General features: G+C 54.3%; 2 protein-coding genes across 2 annotated transcripts in view; both read right to left on the reverse strand.

Moving 5' to 3' along the window:
* Nucleotides 1-5,184, reverse strand: part of Gmeb2 (glucocorticoid modulatory element binding protein 2) — a 43,644-nt gene extending 38,460 nt beyond the window's left edge. The window contains exon 1 of the mRNA XM_048349745.1: nt 4,853-5,184. The gene's annotated coding sequence lies outside the window, so the exon portion shown is untranslated. The remainder of the gene's footprint in view (nt 1-4,852) is intronic.
* Nucleotides 5,185-11,072: 5,888 nt separating this feature from the next.
* On the reverse strand, nt 11,073-19,346 carry Stmn3 (stathmin 3). Its single transcript, XM_048349749.1, has 5 exons — nt 19,258-19,346; nt 13,728-13,823; nt 13,318-13,493; nt 11,846-12,037; nt 11,073-11,431 (listed from the first exon to the last, which is right to left on the reverse strand). Exons 1-5 carry the CDS (start codon nt 19,274-19,276, stop codon nt 11,372-11,374), a joined length of 543 nt encoding a protein of 180 aa, XP_048205706.1. The 5' UTR covers nt 19,277-19,346; the 3' UTR covers nt 11,073-11,371.
* Between the last annotated feature and the right edge of the window lie 3,211 nt (nt 19,347-22,557).

Consider the following 22,557-nt stretch of genomic DNA (forward strand, 5'->3'; position numbering starts at 1 on the left):
TAAAAAATAAATTAGAACCCTTGTGCAGTAACCAGAAATGTTCCTCAAAAAGTTACACAAAATTATGTAAGATACCACAACCCACTACTAGATACAATTGAAAGCAAGGGTTAAAGCAGATACCTGTATAACAACATTGTAACAGCTCTGCTAACAGCCCCAAACTGGAAACCACCTACATGTCCATCAAGAGATGAATAAACAAACAGAATGTGGTATGTGTACAATGGAATATTATTCAGCCTTAAAATGGAATAAAATTCGGATGCCTATAACAACATGAATAAGCTTTAACAACATTGCATTAAAGTAAAATAAGCCAGATACGAAAGGACAAATATTGTGATTCAAACTTTATGAACTACCTAGAACAGTCAAATCCATAGTCACAACGTACAATCCAGGTTGCCAGGGTATGACTAGGGGAAGTGGAATGTTAAACAGCTGTAGAAATGATTGTAGTAACAGATGCACAATAGCATGAATCTGCTGCCACTTAAGATAATAACATTCAGGTTATGTATATTTTACCACAATAAGGTATTAATGCTATTATTACCTTATTTGTTTTTATTTTTTGCCAGTCCTGGGGCTTGAACTCAGGGCCTGAGCACCGTCCCTGGCTTCCTTTTGCTCAAGGCTAGCACTCTACCACTTGAGCCACAGCACCACTTCCAGCTTTTTCTGCTTATGTGGTGCTGAGGAATTGAATCCAGGGCTTCATGTATACGAGGCAAGCACTCTACCACTAGGCCACATTCGCAGCCCTCTTGCAGCCTTTTGATAGTCACTGGGTTCAATCCCCAGCATTGAAGGGTGAGGTAATAGAATGTTTTCAAACCCAGTCCTTTTCAAACACGATCACTTGTAAACCCAGAAGCCACCCAGCAGGTGCCTACACAGTAGTAGAAGACATACATATGAATAGCTCCCACTGCTGAGAGATCCTGGGAAGCCCTAACCACAACTGAGTCTCTTAAGATTGTCCTCTGATACTTCTCAGGCAGAAAAGTTGCATTGTCATGGACACTGGCAGACTTAATGTCAGTAAAAGGTAATCTTTTCTTCACTAGTATAGTGTTTGAGATTGAAGCTTCACTGGTACACACATGTAATTCTAACACTTGGGAGGCTGAGGCAGAAGGATCAGGAGTTTAAGGCTAGACTGTGGTATACAGTTCTTTTCTCAAACTGGTGGCTCTTGTCTGTAATCCTAGCTACTCAGGAGGCTGAGATCTGAGAATCATGGTCCAAAGCCAGCCCAGGCAGGAAAGTCCATAAGATTTTTTTTTTTTTTTGCCAGTCGTGGGCCTTGAACTCAGGGCCTGCTTGCCACTAGGCCATATTCCCAGCCCCATAAGATTTTTTTGTTTTATTTAATCTTATTGTCAAGATGATGTACAGAGGGGCTACAGTTACATAGGTAAGGTAGTGAGTACATTTCTTGTCAAACTTGTTACTCCTTCCCTCATTTCTTCAGATTCTTATCTCCAATTAATCACAGAGAAAGCTGAAAGTGGAGCTGTGGCACAAATGGTAGAGCGCTAGCCTTGAGCAGAAGGAGCTCAGGTACAGAACGGGGCGGGGGGGGGGAGAAAAACCTGCACTATAGCACTCAAGAGGGCTAAGACAGAAAGACTGTGAGTTCAAGGCCAGCTTGGACTACACAGCTTCCTAAGAAACTAACTAAATAAACTATCATACTAATTTTTCAGGGATATGGGCTGGGAATATGGCCTAGTGGCAAGAGTGCTTACCTCGTATACATGAAGCCCTAGGTTCAATTCCCCAGCACCACATATATAGAAAATGGCCAGAAGTGGTGCTGTGGCTCAAGTGGCAGAGTGCTAGCCTTGAGCAAAAAGAAGCCAGGGACAGTGCTCAGGTCCTGAGTTCAAGGCCCAAGACTGGCAAAAAAAAAAACAAAAAAAAAAACCAGAACTAATTTTTCAGGGATAACTAGTTTTCCATTAGGTAAGTCAGCAGGCTGTGAAGGTTACACACTTAGACCACAAGGTGAAAAAGGCAAAGACCCACCCTAGAGGCAGAGCTCTTAAACCAAATGTTCAAAGCTATAGTGTATCAAGAAGCACAGATGCACAAAACTGAATTCCACTCTCTCCCATGGCAGCTGTATTAAGTGCTTTAAAGAAAGCAGTTCAAGTCCTTGGTATGATTCTGTTGAAACACAGAGCAAGACTTTAGGTTGCCACATACACAGGGTAGCCTTTTCTGAGTTGAAGGCTGAGGCATGGTGAGGCCACATAACATAGCTCTAATCCTATTATTTGTGGATCAAGTCCCAAATTAATACTGAGATAAGTGAAAGGGAAAACACATTAGGAATAATTCTTGAACATAAATTAATAAAAACAAGATAAAAATGCTAGTGTGGGGGCTGGGAATGTGGCTTAGTGGTAGAGTGCTTGCCTAGCATGCGTGAAGCCCTGGGCTGGGTTCCTCAACACCACACAAACAGAAAAAGCCGCAAATGGCACTGTGGCTTAAGTGGTAGAGTGCTAGCCTTGTGCAAAAGAAACTCAGAGATCGTGTCCAGGCCCTGAATTCAAGTCCCAGAACTGGCACACACACACAAAAAGCTAGTATGCAATTGGCCAGTATCTCTCATTCTGAAATCAGACTTTCCATGTTGCTTGAACAAATCAAAGGTATCTATCTTCTTCTTCTTTTTTTAATGCCAGTCCTGGGGCTTGAACTCAGAGCCTGAACACTGTCTCTGGCTTCTTTTTGCTCCAGGCTAGCACTCTACCACTTGAGCCACAGTGCCCCTTCCAGCTTTTTCTATATATGTGGTGCTGAGGAATTGAACCCAGGGCTTCATGTATACGAGGCAAGCACTCAACCAGTAGGCCACATTCCCGGCCCCAGTATCTATCTTCTTGTGTGGAAGCTAGATCTAAAAATACACCAGGACGTGATAATTTATACAAGACCAAAAGATACTCTTAGGAGAGGAACATAAAGGTGCAATGTCAATGCCTATGTGCATCTGATCATACAGAACAATAGTTACAGAAATGAACTCCAGGAAATGGAAACGAGATTTTTTTTCTTTTCTTTTGCCAGTCCTGGGGCTTGGACCCAGGGCCTGAGCACTGTCCCTGAGCTTCCTTTGCTCAGGGGTAATGCTCTACCACTTGAGCCACAGCGCCACTTTGGGCTTTTTTTCTGTTTATGTGGTATGCTGAGGAATCAAACCCAGGGCTTCAGGTATGCTAGGCAAGCACTCTACCACTAAGCCACATTCCCAGCCCTTCAACTTTTTGTCTTGTTCCTTGATAGGTCTTTGGGAGGGTAAAGGAGGGAGACAATTCGTGGGTAGGGATGGGAGGGAAAAACTGAAAGAGGTGACAGTCCAAAAAAATGTGCTTTTTACCTGACTTACATAAACTGTAATCCCTGTGTACATCACTTTATAACAATAAAGAGAAAAGTTACGTATCTTCCCTTGAGCCAGGTACCAGTGGCTCAAATCTGTAATCCTAGCTATTCTAAAGGTTGAGATCCAAGGGATCTTGGTTCAAAGCCAGCTCAGGAAGAAACGTTGCAGCTTCCTCGCCAAACTCATCAGCTAAAAGCTAGGCTGAAAGTATGGCTCAAGTGGTAAAGTGCCAGCTGAGCAAGTATGTAGGGGACCCTAAGTTCAAACCCCAGAGCCAGCAAAATAAAAAATTCAAAGCATGTTCTTTTGATAAAAATGCCATTGGAAAAGCTGGAGGTACGGTTGGGCTGATAGAGTGCCTGCTCAACAAGTGTAAGCCCCGAGTTTAAACTCCAGTATCACCACCACCAAAAACAAGAACAGAAACAAGAACAAAACGCCAACTGACAGCGGAAGTTAATACAACTTGCCCACATACTTCTTTGACCCCCCGACTTGGAAGGGGCTCTTCCCTCCCTAGATCAGAGAGAAAGCAAGTTTTCCTACAGCCAAGCCTTTGTTTTGGTATTTGCACGTGCATACACAAATCCCTCTACGCTCTGGGACGTCCTAAAAAATATTCACACGCCGTCTACGAAGAAGAAACAAGCTCTAGCTGGGCAATCTGAGCCAGTGGCTGGCGGCTCATGCCCTGGGTTCGACTCCCCAGTACCACATCAACAGGAAGGGCCGCCAGTGGGGCTGACTGGGGCGGTGGGTGCCAGCCTGGGGCAGAAGGGCTCGGGGACGGTGCCCAGGCCCAGCTCAAGCCCAGCACCGAGACTCAGCGTTCGGCGCGGCCTTAGCCCATTCAACCGGGGAGGACTCGCGTGAGGGGCCGTCGTAAGGGCGGTGTGAGCGGAGAAAGACAACTCGGGGGTCAGTGCGAGCCCGCGGTCCGGGGGGCGGTCAGGGGGACCGGCGGGGCCAGGCCCGCCGGGGGCGCTGCGGCGCGGCTCCCGCCGGGGGTCCCCGACAGGCACGAGCCCCGCCGCAGCCCCCGAGCTCCGTCCCCGTGCGGGTGCCGGCCGTGGCCGCCCAGCTCCGACCCGGGCCCGGACCACGCGCCCGCAGCCGCGCGCCCCGCCCCGCCGAGGCCGCACGGCCCGGGGCCGGCCCCGGCCGCCGCGGGGGAGCCGCCTCTCCCGCCCGCGGCGCCAAGATGGAGGCCGGAAGCGCCGCCGCCTTCGCGCGCCCGCCCGCCCGCCCGCCCGGCGCCCGCGCCCGCCCGCCTGACGCCGCCGCGCCTGACGCCGCCGCCGCCCCCGCGCGCCCGCCGCCCCTCCCCCGGCCTCCCCTCCCCCCGCCGTAACGTCCTGACGCTCCGCAGGGACCCCTGACTGGACGGCGGCGCGTGAGCAGCGCGAGAGGCCTCGCCGCGGGGGGCGCGGGCGCGCCCGCGCCGCTTACCTGGGGCCGCGCGGGCCTGCTCCAGCGCACGGCGGCGGCGGGGGCGGTGGCGGTGGGCGGCGGCGGCAGCCGCGGGCTTCGCTCCTTGTTGGGGATTCTTCGGCGGCGGCGGCGGCGGCGGCGGCACGGGCACGCGCTTCCTAGTGACGCAAGCGGCGAGGCCGCGCACGCACCGGCCAGGCAGGCTGGGCGACTTATTTGGCGCTGCGCGCGGTGCCGTGAGATAAAGCCTGAGGGATCCCAGCGCGCCTGCGCAGTGCGTGAGCCCTAGCGCCCCCTTCCGCGGGACCTAGGTGCGGCTCGCGGCCCGGCGCGGGCGGGCGCGCCGCGGAGAGTGCCACGCGCGGCGGAGCTGGGACTCGAGTGCGCCTGGCGACTCGGCCGCTGCCCTCGGCGGACGGACGCCGCCGCTCGCGGCCAGGGCCAGTCGCGCGGCTTGCTCCCTAAGGCGTTCCCAGCCGGCCGCGCCCGCGCCGGGCAGCTTCGTCCGTGGGAACTGGCATTCGGGGCCCCCGCGCCCACGAGCCGTAAGCGTGGCGCGGGCTGAGGTGCGTTGAGAATTACGGGGGACATGACGGGTTCTCAGGGCTCCCAGAGCCCGGGAGACCGGCGTCCTCGGGCCAGCATCGGCTGAGAGTGGCGTCCACCTGGAAACCGGGGCCGCCGGCCGCGCGATCGAGGGCGCGGCGGCTGCCCCGGCGCCCGGTCTCCGGTCCTTCCCGAGGAGGCGGCCAGCTCACCGGAGAAGCAGGGCCGCGAGGTCCCCCGTGCCCGCGCTTCTGCACCCTGTCCGTCAGAGAGAGACGAATGCGAGTTTGGGACTTGGCGGTCAGGCGGCTGGAATAGGGGGTTCCCCGCACACTTCAGTAAGAGTGGAGTTGTACCTTCTGTCTTCAGCCTTGCCGAATATTCTCAAGCCAGTTATGGAAAAAAAAATCTTACCAGAAATTAAACACCCCTGTAATCCTAGCTACTCTGGAGGCTGAGCTCTGAGTACTGTGGTTTGAAATCAGCCCAGGGAAGTCAGTCCGTGAGACTCTTACCGCCAATTAAAAGCTGGCAGTGGAGCTAAAGGGGTAGAACGCTAACCTTGAACAAAAAAGGTGCAGGGACAGCACGCCCTAGGCCCTGATCCTAAACCACAGTAACAGCGCGCACACACACACACACACACACGCGCGCGCGCGCACAAAAAGCTCACACCTACAATCCTAGCCACCCAGGAATCTCTCATATCAGAATTGGAGTTCAAAAACCAGACTGCAGAAAAATCCCAACACATACTTCTGATTAATCAGCAAAATGCTGGACTTTGAGTGTGATCAAGTAGTACTGACCAGCCATAAGTGGAAAAACCCAAGCAGGGGCTGGGGATATGGCCTAGTGGCAAGAGTGCTTGCCTTGTATACAAGAGGCCCTGGGTTCGATTCCCCAGCACCACATATACGGAAAACGGCCAGAAGGGGCGCTGTGGCTCAAGTGGCAGAGTGCCAGCCTTGAGCAAAAAAAAAAAAAAAAAAGCCAGGGACAGTGCTCAGGCCCTGAGTCCAAGCCCCAGAACTGGCTAAATAAATACAGTACATAGACATATCTATTTTTTTTCTTTTTTCCAGTCCTGGGCCTTGGACTCAGGGCCTGAGCACTGTCCCTGGCTTCTTTTTGCTCAAGGCTAGCACTCTGTCACTTGAGCCACAGCGCCTCTTCTGGCCGTTTTCCATATATGTGGTGCTGGGGAATTGAACTCAGGGCTTCATGTATACAAGGCAGGCTCCCTTGCCACTAGGCCATACTCCTAGCCCTATACATATCTATTTAAAAAAGGAAAAACCAAGCATAAGCCCTGAATTCAAATTCTAGTTCCAGCAAAAAAATGTTAATGAGATTTTAGTGTTGTTTGGGTTACTGATAAGTGGGCATATTAGTTGTGGAAATAAATGGCGATAGGATCAAAAGAGTGCTGAAAGGATCTGGGCACAGGGATTGAACAGCGTGGGCCTGCTTCTTGATCAGCGGAGGAAGCTAGAACCCAGAGTCTGGGCATCCCATCTCTCTTCACCCATGCTTCCTGTCTCCCTGCCTCAGTGCTGCCACCCAAGCCCAACTTGTAGGAAAGCCTGAAGGGGAAGTCAACAAGACCTCCATAGTGAGGACGTACATATGTAAGGTACACATTGATCATGGAGACCAAGCATTAAGCTCCCCTGGCTGCAGCTTCTTCATTCCAGTGGCAGAAGTCAGTCTTCATTTGCTTATGGGTGGTCCCTGCAGGTGTGCTCTGTCAGCAGAGGGTATGGGGAATGCTGCTCAAATGGATTGGCTTCATCAAGTGGGGCTGCCAAATGTACATTCATGTTCCCTTGGAAACTGCATGTGAAACCCTAATCCACCAAGGTGATATTTTAGAAAGAGGGATTTTTGTAAGGTGATTGATACCCTTTTAAAAGGAACACTGGAGATGTTTAATTTTTTTATAACAGCCTATAAAAGTTTTCACAAAAAGATGGTCCTTGACAGGGCTCCCACCAGTCAGAGCTGGAGCCAATGAGCACCAACAGATGCTAGTAGTTTTGGAACATGCCCAGAGCCACATACCACACAGGAGGTACACAGGTATGATGAGTTCTTCATCAAATAAGGGGGAAACAGGAAATTCTTACAGTGAAATCCAGTGATCAGCATGAAAGGAAGTCACCATTAGTGGCTGAGAAAATTCACTGGCAGTTGTGAAAAGTAGTCAGCAAATTCGAGGAACAGGATTTGCCTGATCTCCCCTAAGATATTTATATTCACTTCATGTTACTATGGTAACGAATTACTTCAAATTTTGTGGCTTAAAAATACAAGTTTTTAACCAGGTGTCATGGCTGGTACCTATAATACCAGCTTACCATCTACTCAAAATACCAGAATAGTAGGTGAGCTGTAAGACTTCACTTTGCCTGACATGCTTTTCCTTTTTTTTTCTGCCTGCCGGTCAGGGCCTAGGCACGGTTCTTGAGCTCTTTTTGCTCAAGACTGGCACTCTCTACCACTTGAACCACGGCACCACTTCTGGCTTTTTCTGTGTATATGGTACCAAAGAATCAAACCCAGGGCTTCATGCACACTAGGCAAGCACTTTACCACTAGGCCAAACTCCTGGTCCTTTTCCATGTTTTATCACTATATATCCATGAAGAATTTGCAGCTTCTTAACATCCCAATGGAGAAAATAAAATACTCCCCCTTTTTTAAAAATTTGTTTTGTTTTTGTTGCCAGTGCTGGGACGCGGACTCAGGGCCTGAGCACTGTCCCTGGCTTCTTCTTGCTAGGACTCTGCCACTTGAGTCACAGTGCCACTTGTGGCCATTTTCTATATATGTGGTGCTGAGGAATCGAACCGAGGGCTTCATGTATGTGAGGCAAGCACTCTTGCCACTAGGCCATATTCCCAGCCCCCTCAGCTGCGGTTTTTTTTTTTTTTTTTTTTTTTTGGCCAGTCCTAGGCCGTGAACTCAGGGCCTGAACACTGTCCCTGGCTTACTTTTTTGCTCAAGGCTAGCACTCTGCCACTTGAGCCACAGCGCCACCTCTGGCCATTCTCTCAGCTGCGGTTTTTTTGCTTTCACTTTTCTGCTTCTAGTGGCTGACCCCTTTTCTTTACTTTTTTTTTTTTTTTTTCTGGCCAGTCCTGGGCCTTGGACTCGGCCTGAGCACTGTCCCTGGCTTCTTCCAGCTCAAGGCCAGCACTCTGCCACCTGAGCCACAGCGCCCCTTCTGGCCATTTTCCATATATGTAGTGCTGGGGAATCGAACCGAGAGCTTCATGTGTAGAAGGCAACACTCTTGCCACTAGGCCATATTCCCAGCCCCCCTGGCTTCTTTTTTGCTCCAGGCTAGCACTCTTCCATTTGAACCACGGTGCCACTTCTGGCCTTTTCTATATATGTGGTGCTGGGGAATTGAACCCAGGGCTTCATGTATATGAGACAAGCACTCTTGCCACTAGGCCATATTCCCAGCCCAGACCCTTTAATATTTATTGATTTTAATTTCCTTGTCTTATCTACACTGCTTCAGAAGAATGAGGAACTGCTACTTTGGGAAGAGATATGACAGCCAAATGAAATAAGATGCTGGAAACATTGATAGAAAAGCTCATGAAATTTACAGTCTTTGGTTCAGTTAATGTAGTGCCAGTCATTGATTTCTGGTGTAACAACTGGATTGTGGCTGTGTAAGACGCCTGCATTAGGGAAGAGTATGTGGAAACTCTCTACTGTTTTTACAACTGTTTATGTTTGAAGTTAGTTCACAATGAAAAAATTTATTTTTTGGTCGTGGGGCTTGAACTCTGAGCCTAGGTGCTGTCCCTGAGCTCTTTAGCTCAATGCTAGTGCTCTACCACTTGAGCCATGGTGCCACTTCCAGTCTTCTGGTAGTTATTGGAGCTAAGAGTTTCATGGACTTTCCTGCCGGGCTGGCTTTGAGTAGCTAGGATTACAGGCGTGAGCCACTGGTGCCTGGCCCACAATGAAAAATTTTGTTTTCTGACTTTTCTGGTGATAGGGATTAAACTAAAGGCTGGGTACATGTTAAACATTTGATCTGCTGAGCTACACCAGAAAAGTTAGCTACTGGAGCCAGGCACTATTTTCAGGTAAATAAGATAAATCCACCAGAGGAATCAGCAAAGCTTCTCAGCTGATAAGTACAAAACCGTGGAACTGGGAATTGTGGAGGAGTGATGGTTCCAGAAGTGGTGATAAAAAGACACATGGCAATTGTCAATCTGGAGTGTAAACATTCACCCATAGTGAGCTCATGGTTCCCTGACCCTACAGATAGAGAACACACATAGAGCAACATAGCCATTTCTAAAAACACTGGTGTTTTCTTTGTTCATTCAATGTGTGGGTCTAGTGTGTGGATGAGATGGGTTTCAGTTACAGGAGAGCTTCCACATTGTAGAAATCCAGTTCTCTTTCTGCTTCCCTTTCTGAGTCCCACAAAAACTACATGTAGGCACTGGTGGGCTTCCTGCTCCCTCCCTCTGGGGTCTGTCTTGTGGAAGCAAGAAGAGTGGTAGGTACCTGACACAGGTCCCCTGAGCCCCCTCAGGAGCCAAGTATCCACCCATACTCTGTCTAGAAGACCACTCACAGTGCCCCCAAAATTTTCTGTATGGAAGAAATTGAGGATACTGGAAGCTGCAGTCTGCTAGTTTCTCAGGCTGTGACCAGGGGTCAGGAAGAGACGTGTCCTCATAACTTTACACCAAGCACTCAACATGGTCCCTGCTTGTGGCACTCAGCTGCAGGGTGGGGCTGCCATGACACCAAATCAGGAACCTCCCCATGTCCAGGCAGAGAACTCCTCAAAAGACAACATTGGCGCACCTGGATATCCCTAGGCTGAGGCAAGGGAAGGGACCTGGCTCAGGGTTGTTAGCAGGGAGGCCTAGACCCAGGCTTCCTGCCTCCTGGTAAGGAATCCCACAATGGACAGGGTGTGGGGCTGACTTGGGAACCCTGACCCTTCCAGCAGTGGAATCTACAGGCAGTTGGTCCTGAGAAACCTGTTAAGTCCTGTGGCTGCTTGCAATGTGGCCATACTTGCCAGCAGGTGAACCTGCAGGTCCAGTGTTCAGGAGTATTGTCCAACCACAGCTAGGAGACAGGGTAGGAAATAAGACTCCAAAGGTTCCAAGGGCAAGGTTCTCAGGGTGACTGCAAAGCCCTGCGGAGTGGGGGCCGTGGGGTTGTCCCCACACAGTGCCATGGCTAAGATTCTTCCCAGGACTCCCACTGCTGAGCAAGTGGGGGCATTGAGGTGTGCCCATGTTGCCTACAACTGTAGGCCACACCAACTTGTTCATGGGTCCTTGGTGGAGAACACCTGGTCTCCTCCCCCCACCCCCACTCCTCAGACTCAGGGTCACACCCCACCCCATAGGGTCCAAGACTGGCCTTGGGTACCTTGAAAGCCATATGGCATCAGAGGACTCTTGTGCAGCCACATTAAAGAGTGCTTCGCCCCATTCTTCTGTTCAGTAGAGGTCTGCTGTGTGGTAAGTAAGAAAGTGGGGCCCACATGCCCTGAGGTCCTCAGCTCCCTGCCCTTATGGAGTACTTCCAGAAGGAAAGATAGATGCCATTGTCCTTTCCTGTTGGCTGGCTAGAAGGATGTGTTCTTAGTGATCAGGCGCTAACCAGACAACGCAGCATGAGGACCCACATATTCGTGCCACTTCCACTAGGTTTATTAAGGTTGCCAACACATCCACTAAGAGGGCCACCGAGAGAGACCCCAGCCACACCTGGCCTGGTGTCTGAACTGGGGGACCGACCATGCCTCACACCTCACAGAGGTCATGGCCAGGGACACTACAAGGACTGGACAGCTCAGAATGCGGAAAGAGCAGCATGAAGCTGGGGGTGCAGAGGAGGGGGCTCGGAGCAGAAACAAAAGTTGCATGTAGACAGAGTTGAACAAAACAAAAAACTCGACTGCGTTCTCGCCGCCAGGTCGGGCACCTCTTAGCCGGACATCTCCTCCCTCTGCTCCTTGTTCCTGCGCACCTCGGCCGCGTGCAGCTCCTGCGACAGGGGACACGCGGGACAGGCTTGAGCACGTGCCCGGCGACTCGGGGAACGCCCGAGGTCCTCAAGCGGCCGAGCGCGGGTGCACGGTTCGCGGGGACCCGGGCCCCGGACTCCCCGCCGCAGACTGCACCCCTGCTCGGAGCTGGTCGCCGGATGCACTCCCAGCACCGCGCTCCAAAACCAACTCGCCCACCCCTTGCTGTAGTTATCGCGTCCCACTAGCGCCAGGCTCCGGACCCGCACGCATCCCAGGGCCGGGCCCGGGGGGAAAGCGCGACTCCGGGCCCCCGCGGCGCCAGGCCGGAAGTCCCGCCCTCCGCGCCGGAGCGCCGCCCCCGCGCCGCGCTCAGCCCCGCCCCCGCGCCGCGCTCAGCCCCGCCCTCCGCGCCGGAGCGCCGCCCCGCCCACCTTCTCGCGCAGCCGCTCTCGCAGCGCCGCCAGGTGTGCCTCGCGGATCTCCTTGCTGAGCTCCATCTTGTAGTTCAGCTTCTCCTCTGCCAGGCGGCTGAAGTTGTTGTTCTCCTCCAGCGCCTTGTGCAGCACCTCGCGCTCGTGCTCACGCCGCTCCGCCAGGTGCTTCAGCACCTGGGCCTCCTGAGTCTGCGCGGAGCGGGGGGGGGGGAAGGGGGCGGAGACTCAGCCTTCTTCTGGGACCCCGCGGCTGCCCGCCCCGTCCCGCCCCTCTGCCGAGGCCCCGCCCCGCGGGCGGCCCTGCGTCCTAGCTCCCCGGTGCCCGGTACCCTGCCCGCTGCCGGGGACCTACGTCCTCTGAGCTCGGGCCTACCTACCCTGAGGGCGGCAGGGTGAACACCCAGTGCGGGGTTGTCTGGGACCCCAGGAGTTTTGCACTGGAAGTTCTCCTTGCTAGGAGACCCCTCAGTCCCCAATGAATCAGAGTAAATCGCCCTCAGTGCGGCCCTTGGCCGCAGGGCTGCCCCTCTTCTCCCTGAACTGAAGGCCTGGGCGCAGGGCAGGACCCCTCTCCTGTCCCTCCGAAGCCGGGAAAGGCCGAAGAAGGTTCAGCGGGCCGGGCTGGTTCTCAGCACGCTCTCTGCTTAGCCTGCTGCTGAGCACAGAGCAGGCGTAGCACCCGGCAGGCCCCTAGCTCCCCCTTAGATGCTCGGCTTGCGGTAACCTGTCCCCAGGATATGGGCCGAGACAGGGGGCGTGAAGAATTGCTGATGCCACACTGCCTGGCCCTGCTAAGGGAAGGGCTGCCTTGTGACCCTTGGAAAGGGAGCAGAGAAAGCTAGGCTCCCAGAGTCACATAATCATCTGCCCTGGCTTAGGCCCCTTTCAGGAACTTGCTGGGCCCTCACCCGCACAGCCTTTGGGGAGCCTGAGGCCTGCCTGGTAAGCCTGTATGATGCCGTACATGAACGGAGCTACTTGCCCTCACCAGTGGACATGGGCTGCAGGACTGCACTTCTGCTCCTTCGGTTTCAGTCTCAGTGGAGCTAGTGTGAGTAAGAACTGGAGAAGGGACTGGAGTCCACATCCTCTCTTCGTGGGGCTCAGTGTCTGCAGATGTTAAGACCCTACCTTTTCACTCCTTCACTGAAAAGGGTGCCGGCCCCGACCTCATGTTCCCAGGACCCTTCCTGGGAACCATGACTTGACACCCCTGCCCTAAGCCATAATCAATAGTATCCTCCGAGTGTGTGGTTCCTGTCTCCCTCTCCCTAGCATCCGTCTTCCTCCTCTCGTTCTGATCTCTCAGGAAGGAGTCCAAGGAATCGCCATCCTACCACTGCAGGGCTCCATACCCTGAAGCAGCACATGGCTGCAGCAGCCTGGGACTGGGGGAGCCACTACTCATCATAGCCTACAGGGCCTCCTGGCCACCTTTGCCAGAACTCCTGGGGGGGTGGGGTCCTTGCCTTCCTCCGCTCCTCAGCTGCCTCCAGCCTCTTCTGCAGCTCCTCCAGGGAAGCATCCTTCCTCTTAGGGGGAGAGGAAAGCACAGGGCTCTCTGGGGACAGGTCAGAAGGGGACTTGAGGATGACCTCGAAGCTCTGACCAGAGGCTCGCTTGTCCAGCTGCTTCACCTCCATGTCTGCAGAGCAAGACCAGATGGGAGATTTAGAAGGCACAAATCCCAATCGAAGGCTGAGGGAGGGTGCAGCTACTCGTGCAGAAACTCCCAGGCTGGACACCTCCTCCCAGAACCACCCTCTGCAGAAGTCAGCTAGGCCATGTGATTCGGAAAGAAGTTGGAAAGGTAAGGTGGGCAGTCCCTGGCCCGGTAGGGCCTGCAGCAGTGTGGACACACTTACCCCGGTACACTTACCCCCATACTGGTAGATGGTGTTGGGATGAGGCTGTGAGTAGAAGCAGGAGCAGATTAGTGACAGCACGGACAGCTCCTTCATCTTCTCCTTGTAGGCTGTGGGTGTGAGGCCAGGGTGAGCCGATGCCCTTACCTATTATCCCTGTACCCTTGGGCCTGCCACCCAGAGTCTCCTTACTGCCTCTGGCATGTCTCCCTGTCTCTCCTCTCTGGAATTGAGTCTGGCAGTGCCTCTCTGCACGGCACTCCCCTCCCCCCTCTGGTGCTTGTTTTGTGTTTCAACTCAGGGTCTGGGTGCTGTCTCTGATTATTTATTTATTTATTTATTTGCTCCAGGCTAGTGCTCTATCATTTAAGCCACAGTTCCACTTCTGCCTTTTTGGTGATTGGAGATAAGTGTCATATAGACTTTTATGTCCAGCCTTCATGGTTCTTGAATGCTTCCTGTATCTTAATTTCTCTCCCTCCCCCCGCATCTCTTCACCCCACTGTTTTTCTTTCTTGGATTTTCACCATTCTAGGACATTGCTCTTTGTTTCTCTTTGTTTTGAGACAGTGTTGCCATGTAGCTCAGGGTGGCCTCAAACTCTCAATCCTTCTGCCTCTGCCTTCAGAGTACTAGTATTACAGGCTTGTGCCACCATGCCCAGCTTGTCTCAGTCTTTTGTTCTATATATCTCCCCACCTGTGGTTGTTTGAATGTTTGTGTTCTACAAAAATTCACATACTGGAGTCCTGATATCAACGTGACAGTGCTGGGAGGTGAGACCTTTGGATGATGAAGGTGGTGATGAGCATGGAGCACTACTGGATGGGATTCGTGTTCTTACAACACAGGGTTCTGAGTGCTCCCTCAGCCCTTCCAGTGTGTGAGAACACGGCAAGAAGGAAGCATCTATGAACCAGAAAGCAGTTCTCACCAGAAAACCAAATGTGACCTTGACCTTGACCTTCTTGTCTCCAGACGGTGAGAAATAAAATTCTGCTGTTGAGGAGCCACCCAGTCTAAAGTGTTTTGCTGTGTCAATCTAAACAGACTAGGACACTTTTTGTTTTGTGTGTGCTGGTCATGGGGCTTGATGTCAGGGCCTGGACACTAGTCCTGAGCTTTTTTGGCTCAAGACTAGTGCTCTACCACTTGAGCCACAGCTCCACTAATGGCATTTTGGTAGTTAATTGGAGATAAGAGTCTCACGGACTTTCTTGCCTGGGCTCTGGTTATGAGTCAAGATCCTCACACATATACACAGTATCCCGATCTTATCTCCCTTTCTTCTTAGCCTGGTTCTTGCTTTGTTGCCCAGTCTGACCTTGAAACTTTATGTTCAAGTGATCCTTTCTATGTCTCCCAAATAGCAGGAACTACCACCATGTACTTCTGTGCCTGACCGGGCAGTGCCTTCTGAGCTATAAGTCTGAGTGAAGCCCTCAGACCTCCCTGTTTCCTCCCCGATTTCCCTGAGGATAGGCTAGCTACTGAGAGACAAAGCCAGGCCTTCCGTGTAGACTTGGGCCCCAGGTGCCACCAAGAACTGAGAGAAGGGAGCTGTCCATTCAGCACCACGGCCCACATCTTGCCCACAAGCCAGCATTCCTACTATATAGCCCAACCAGAAAAGGAGAAACCTGGAAACCACGTCCCTGACCCCTGTCAGAGAAGATGTCTCTTGTTTTATGATTAATCTAGCTGTTCATGGCTTATTCTCTGTAAGCCAACTACAACTTAGGCATGTGGGCCCATTGTTTCAGCAATGCCCAAGAATTCTGTAAGCCCAACATAGCTACCCTGTTCCGTAGGGAGGACACTGGGGCCGAGTTTACCGGGAGACATGAACAACATTCCTCAGAATACAGTTTCAGGTAGTCTGTGTTCCTTCCACCATGCTTCCAAAGAATCTTAGAGCTGTCTGGCTCTAAGACCCAGGAAGCAGCCTCCTGGGCTGAAGATAAGCCTTCTCTCTTTGAAAGAAGGAATCCAGTTCCCATGTTCAATTATCTACCAGCGTCTTTTGAGAAGACAGATAAGAACTTGCACAAGCATTTAGCTGGACAAGTCACGTTTCACACTGGTGTTTTTAAATTGTGTTAATGTGAAATTGGGAAAACTTCGTGTAGAAACAGGACACAGGGAAGAAATGACCAAGTGCTTTGTGATGAACTGGATCTTTCCACAACCTTTCAGGGTGTTTATATTTGATCTACATTTCTCAGTGACCTGGACTAATTTGGAAGCAACACAGGGCCCAAGAGGCCTTCAGGGAGCAGAAAGGAATCCCTAGTAAGACCAGAACAAAGGAGAGGTTCTTAAGGGGAAAGAGCCACATGTCTTGCTCATTGTCTTCTTGAAAGAGGGGCAGGGGTGGGCTTGCAAAATCTACTGGTGTACTCTTTGTGTTATTAAAGGTTAATTCAACAAGGGAAGCAGAGGGGCTTTGCAGACAGCATCCTGTCAAAAGACTTCGGGGCATCCAGAGGAGGCAGGAAGTGGCCAATCCTGTGCTCAAAGTGAGAGAAGAGAGAGGGGTAAGAGAGTCTGCACTAGGGCAAGGATGAACCTACATCCCAGGGGAGGCCAGAAAAGAGGTGAGGGCTTGACCCTTTCAGCACCTGCCTTCCTATTAACAGACTCTGGAATGATCTTTCAGATCATTCTTTCTCTTCACTCGTCCAAAACTCTGAATGGATTGTCTTACAGGCCAGAGACTTGGGGCCTGATATTTGCTGAAAGGTCCTCTGCTTGAGCCTGAAATGTTCACAGGAAAAGGAGCTGCAGGTTCACTGCAGACAAAGAGCAGTTTAAAGAGAGGTACCTGGGAGGCTCCCTTCTAGATAACTGTCACCTGCTCATGGAGCAAGCTCTCAGGGATCAGGGAGCTGTGCCAACATGGACAGCTCTGAGCACCTTCACCATTAGGAGAGATGCAGAGAAGGACTGGGGACTGGGAACACGGGTCCAAGAGCAGTCAAGTCAGAGCTTAGGGAATATGTGTCCAAATGGGAAGTGAGGTACTGTGTCCTTTACTGTAGATGTGGTCACAGCTCAGTACCCAATGATCTTGAAGACACCCTGGTTTATCTAGTCCTTGGCTGGTGGCCTCTGTCCTCAGAGGCCTTCCCAGTAGACTTCCTTCCCAGTAGACTGGTCCTTGAGGAGCAAATGGAACAGGCGCCCACAGGAAGAGGAAGGGAATGAGATCTACTCTGTGATCTATCTGCAGGAGGCCGGGCAGGTTGGAGGGGACCAGACATCAGGTAGGGAATTCGCAAACTTTTGAGAGTGAGCTAGAAGAAGCCAGCACAGAGCGGGTTTGCTGGTAGAGGAGGAAGCCAAGGTTGGTCATAGCATAAGCAAGAGACTGGACCTGTATCTCCCTAGGTGGAAGAGTTGAAGTTACTAGGTCAGACTCCATGTTGCATAAGCTCTGAACACGAGCCAGGGTCTAAATAACGCTTGAAGAACAGAGTGGACAAAGAAAGCCACACAAAGCCAGATCTTCCCAATAAAGGAGAAGGAACTCTGCTGCCATGTCCTAAGGGGAAGGAAGGCTCCGGCATCTGCCAGTGGGCAGGTATGGCCAGGCCTCCGTAGGGGAGGGGTCTGGGCAGCTCCCGCCCATGGGAAGGTAGAGCTGCCTTCGGGAGTGAGGTAGGGTCCCTCTCTGCCCTTAACCTGCCTCAACATGGGGTGGTGGATGAAGCCCGGGTGGACCAGACGCCCTGTCAGGCCAGGGGACCTGTAGTCGGGGGTCACACCTGGACACCTCACCAAACCCAGAAGCCTGCAGTTCTGGAGGGGGTGGGGGAGAGACTGTCGTGGGTGGGCGGAGCTTGAGCGAGTGGTTTGGCAATCCGGGGTGGGGCGGAGCTTCGGCACTGCGGGCCTGGCGTTGGGGGCCGGGGCGGGGCGGAGCGTCGGGCCTGGCGTTGGGGGCCGGGGCGGGGCGGAGCGTCGGGCCTGGCGTTGGGGGACCGGGGTGGGGCGGAGCTTCGGCACTGCGGGCCGGGCGGGGCGGAGCGTCGGGTCTGGCGCGGCCGCCCGGGGTGGGGCGGAACGATGGGCCTGGCATTGGGGGGCCGGGGTGGGGCGGAGCGTCGGGCCAGGCGCGGCCGCCCGGGGTGGGGCGGAGCTTCGGCACTGCGGGCCTGGCGTTGGGGGCCCGGGGTGGGGCGGAACGATGGGCCTGGCATTGGGGGGCCGGGGCGGGGCGGGGCGTCGGGCCAGGCGCGGCCGCCCGGGGTGGGGCGGGGCGGGGCGGGGCGTCGGGCCAGGCACGGCCGCCCGGGGTGGGGCGGGGCGGGGTGGGGCGGAGCGTCGGGCCAGGCGTTGGCCGCCCGGGGCGGGGCGGGGCGTCGGGCCAGGCACGGCCGCCCGGGGCGGGGCGGGGCGGGGCGGGGCGTCGGGCCAGGCGCGGCCGCCCGGGGTGGGGCAGGGCGGGGCGGGGCATCGGGCCTGGCGTTGGCCGCCCGGGGCGGGGCGGGGCGGGGCGTCGGGCCAGGCGTTGGCCGCCCGGGGCGGGGCGGGGCGGGGCGTCGGGCCAGGCGTTGGCCGCCCGGGGTGGGGGCCGGGGCGGGGCGGAGCGTCGGGCCTGGCGTTGGCCGCCCGGGGCGGGGCGGGGCGTCGGGCCAGGCACGGCCGCCCGGGGTGGGGGCCGGGGCGGGGCGGAGCACCGGGAGGGGCGTCCTCGTCCGGTCGCCCAGGTCCCCGCGCGGCGCGGGCTCGTGGCCGGGGAGGCCGCTCTAGGGCAGGCGGGCCCCCCGGGAAGGTTCGGGGGTGACTGCCGACCCCCCTCCCTCGAGGGGCGCTGGCTTTCCTGGACGAGCAGCTGTCCCTGGAGTCCGGGAGGGAGGTCCCGGACCCGCGCCCGCGGGGTGCGGATGGCGGCGCGCCAGGCGGGCGCCGCGCTCGGCCCCTCCTCCCCCCGCCGTCCCCACCTCGCCCGCCTCCGATTCCCCTCCTAATCCCTCCGTGCCGTCCTCGCCCCCCGGCGAGCTCACCCCCTCGCCTCCCTCGCCGACCGGGGCTCCTGCGGAGGGCCCCGCCCTTTCCCCTAACGCCCCGCGAAAACGCAACAGGACCGAGATCGGAGGTCTCGGGGACACCCCCACCCGCACTCACCGCGGGCACACGTGGCGGGCACACACGGGCACACGCGCACCCCCCGCGGGCGAGCTTTCCCCCGGGCCTTAACCCGCTCCGGGTCTGCGGGGCCACCCTGCGGCAGTCACGCCCCGGGCCTAGCACCGTGGGGCCCGACAGGACGATCGTGCGCCCCCGTGCCGGGCTGCTCCGCCCTGCTGCAGTCCCGGGTGCAGCTTGTGCCTTGCGCCCTGCAGTTGCCCGGTTGGTGCCGCAGGCCCGCAACGGGCCCGGCCCTTGCTGGCTCCCAGACCCCCCTAGCTCCTGCAGGTCCGGCCCAGCCTCGCCAGGCGCAAGCTCCACCTGCCTCCCGCAAGGCCTTTCTTTCCTCGGAGAATGGCCTCCACCTCGACCCACTGCTGCCCTTAGAGGCTGAGGGCCCCCGGGTCCTACCCGACACGGTGCTGGCCATGGTGCTGGCGGCGGCCGGGGCTTCAGAGGCCAGAGAGATGCGGGCGGTGTCTGGAGCTGCAGTCAGCGAATGCTGCAGTGCCTGGGGAAGGAGGGAGCAAGCGAGGGAGGGAGGGAGGGAGGGAGGGAGGGAGGGAGCTAGGGAGGACGGGCGGGGCGGGAGGACGGAGAGAGCGAGAGAGGGGAGGGAGAGAGGACTGAGGGAGGGAAAGAGGGATCGAGGGATGGATGGAGAAAGAAGATGGAGGAAGGGAGAGAGGATGGATGGAAGGACAGAGAAGATGGAGAGAGGGAGAGGATGGGGAAGGGAGAGGCGGGATGGAGGGAGAGGAGAGGGAGAAGGAGAAGAGGGAGGGAGGGAGGAGGGAGGGAGGTGAGCCAGGCTACTGCCGTCAGTGGGGGAAAGATGGTAGAGGAGGGCAGAGCAGAGATGCAGTCAGCCGCTCAGCCTCCACCCAACGCCCGTTCACTGAGGCTCCCCTCACAGCGTGGCGTGAGTTTGGGAGGATATAGAAGCAACCCCTGTTCCCAAAATGGACCTGGCAGGGGCACAGCTGGAAGACAGGGCCCCAGTGGGGTAGCAGAGCTCCTGCAAGCGGCTGCAGAAGCTGGGACAGCCACGGACCAGTGCCGAGGCAGGCATTTTGTGGACCACAGAGGGTGGGCACTGGCATGGAAGGGCTCCTAGGAGCATCCCCTCCGTGCCCAGGAGGTAGACAGGCCTGAGTAGAGAAAGGGACAGTGGGGTTTCTGAGCCCTACAACAAGATTTTTAGGTGAGATAGAGGCGGGTTCCAGCCCTATCTCTGACATTCTCTGTTTGGCAGAGAGCAAGTTTCTGACCTCTCTGGGCCTTTGTTTCTTGGTGTAGGATGAGAGCAGGATAGCATACCCCAGATGGTGGAGAAAGGTGTGTGAGAGCCTGAGAGCCGAGTGTGTGTTTGCTGGGGTGCACCCGTCCTGCCGGGAAGGCAGGTGCAGCATCACTCCTGTTTCAGAGATGGAGCCTCTGAAGCCAAGAGGAGGCCTTGCTCTGTACGTTACTAACTCATAGTGCCAGGAATAAAACTCCCAGGGTCCTCACAAGACTTGTGAGGAAATGAGACAGGTCAGAAAGGTGAAAGTTAGGGACACACCTAAGGACCTGGGCGCCAGCCTCACCAAGCTTGCAAATGTTCCGGGTGTCTCTGAGTTCTGCCTTCATTCATGCTGGGACTGGGACTGTGGATCTGGGGCTTATAGAAAACCTTAAGAAGGGATTCACCCAGGGGGTCTGACCTAATTACAGAAGCTCTTTAAAAGCAATGGTTCCCCTGATGGTTGAAAAAGTCCAAGGGATTTGGAACAAGAAAGGTTCTCTGTCACTGACATGAAGGGCCAAATGGAAGGAAATGAGAACTGTTTCCAACATGCAGCTAGCAATACCTCAGTGCTACAATCACAAGTACATGAATTCTGCTACAACGAATGAACTTGAGAACAGGTTTGCCTGAAAAAGCCTCTGGACAGAACTCAACTTAGCTGACAACCTCATTTCAGCCTTTGGCACACCAAGAGCTAAGGGTTGTCTCAAACAGCTGAGTTGTACCATTTTGTTATATAGACTTATAAAACAAAAATGCACATACACAGAGCTGTTCTGTCTGCGCATCATTCATTGGAACTTAGCCCTGGTAGGAATTTGGAAGAGAGAAGGAGCACACAAAGCTTCTCATGGTAGCCCCAGCAGAAACAGCCATTTCCTCTGGTCATGTCACTGCAGCTGGAGCTGATATGATTAATGTCCTTTATAAGAGCTCGGTGCAGGGACTGTAACTCAGGTTCTCAGATCAAAAGGTATAACCCCTTCTGATCTTTCCAGTCCCCCTGGCCCCCCCTCTCTTTTCCAGTCCTGGGCCTTGAACTCCGGGCCTGAGCACTGTCCCTGGCTTCTGTTTTGCTCAAGGCTAGCACTCTGCCACTTGAGCCACAGCGCCACTTCTGGCTGTTTTCTATATATGTGGTGCTGAGGAATCGAACCCAGGGTTTCATGTGTACGAGGCAAGCATTCTTGTCACTAGGCCATATTCCCAGCCCCCAGTCTTCTCATTTGACAAGTTCAAGGGTCTGTGCAGCCTGAGGCTCACCTTCCATCTGTCCTCTCTTGAGCCTGTGGATCCTTGGCTGGACCCCTGGGATAAAGCAGGTTGGCATCTCCTGGCACAGTGTTTGGCACACATTGGGTGCATCTAATATGTCCAGATTTTGACTTCTTACCATGGTCAACTGCAGAAAGCTCACAAGCAGCTGTTTCAAATTTATTTTTTTTCTTTTTCTTTTTGTTTTTGGCCAGTCCTGAGGCTTGGACTCAGGGCCTGAGCACTCAAGCAGCTGTTTCAAACATTTTCCTTTTTTTTTTGCCAGTCCTGGGGCTTGAACTCAGGGCCTGAGCACTGTCCCTGGCTTCTTTTTGCTCAAGGCTAGCACTCTACCACTTGAGCCACAGCGCCACTTCTGGCCGTTTTCTATATGTGTGGTGCTGAGCAATCGAACCCAGGGCTTCATGTATACGGGGCAAGCACTCTACCACTAGGCCATATTCCCAGCCCCAAACATATTTTTCTTGAACTTGTAAGTTTTCAGATCAGACCCCCACATTAATCTCCTAAAATTAACCCTGCTCCCACAGGAGTAGCCTTGCACCTCAGAAGGGCAATTGGTCATCCAACTAACATCTACAGAACACCTACTATGTGTTGGGGCTGGGGGTACATCATCAACAAGATGACAGGGCAAGAATATAGAAGTCCTAGAAGTTCTGCTAGCAACTAATAATGAGCAGATCTGTGGAACCAGATGCAGATTTGCTTCAATTACAGTTCTCTCCAGTCTCACTGACCTCAAAGCAGGCATCTTTCACTTGTGGATGGATGGAATGGGGGCTCTTAGACTTGACTCCTTTCCTTCCCTTGCTCTATGCTCATTGGCTCCTGTGAAGTCCTCACACCTGGAGGGTCTATTGCTTCCCAGTCACATGTCAAACTTTCCAGTGCCAACATGACTTTCCCCCACAGTATTCCCAGACCACAGGACAGCCTCTTCTGGCTTCAAATCAAAGCAGCCCCCTCTCTGTTTTTTCCCTTCCTGGTATTCATTAAAGTTTGTAACACAACCCCATGTGGGACTGTTTCACATCAATTTTGTAGATCAAATGGAAGTCTGTCCACATCAAGTACTTCTCTTGCCTGTGGGAGCAGACAGTTCCGGTTTGCTGATTTGGTTGAGGTCCCTCTGCCTACCAAGT

The sequence above is a fragment of the Perognathus longimembris genome, chromosome 6 (assembly GCF_023159225.1).
Source record: "Perognathus longimembris pacificus isolate PPM17 chromosome 6, ASM2315922v1, whole genome shotgun sequence".
NCBI lineage: Eukaryota > Metazoa > Chordata > Mammalia > Rodentia > Heteromyidae > Perognathus > Perognathus longimembris.

Bases quoted from the DNA above. Each gene is read 5' to 3' on its own strand.
- Stmn3 (XM_048349749.1), bottom strand. The intron at 13,494-13,727 runs GTAAGTGTACCG...CTTGCTCTGCAG, and splicing joins CACCATCTACCAGTATGGGG to ACATGGAGGTGAAGCAGCTG. The intron at 11,432-11,845 runs GTGGGCGGGGCG...CCCCTGTCGCAG, and splicing joins GAGAGCGGCTGCGCGAGAAG to GAGCTGCACGCGGCCGAGGT.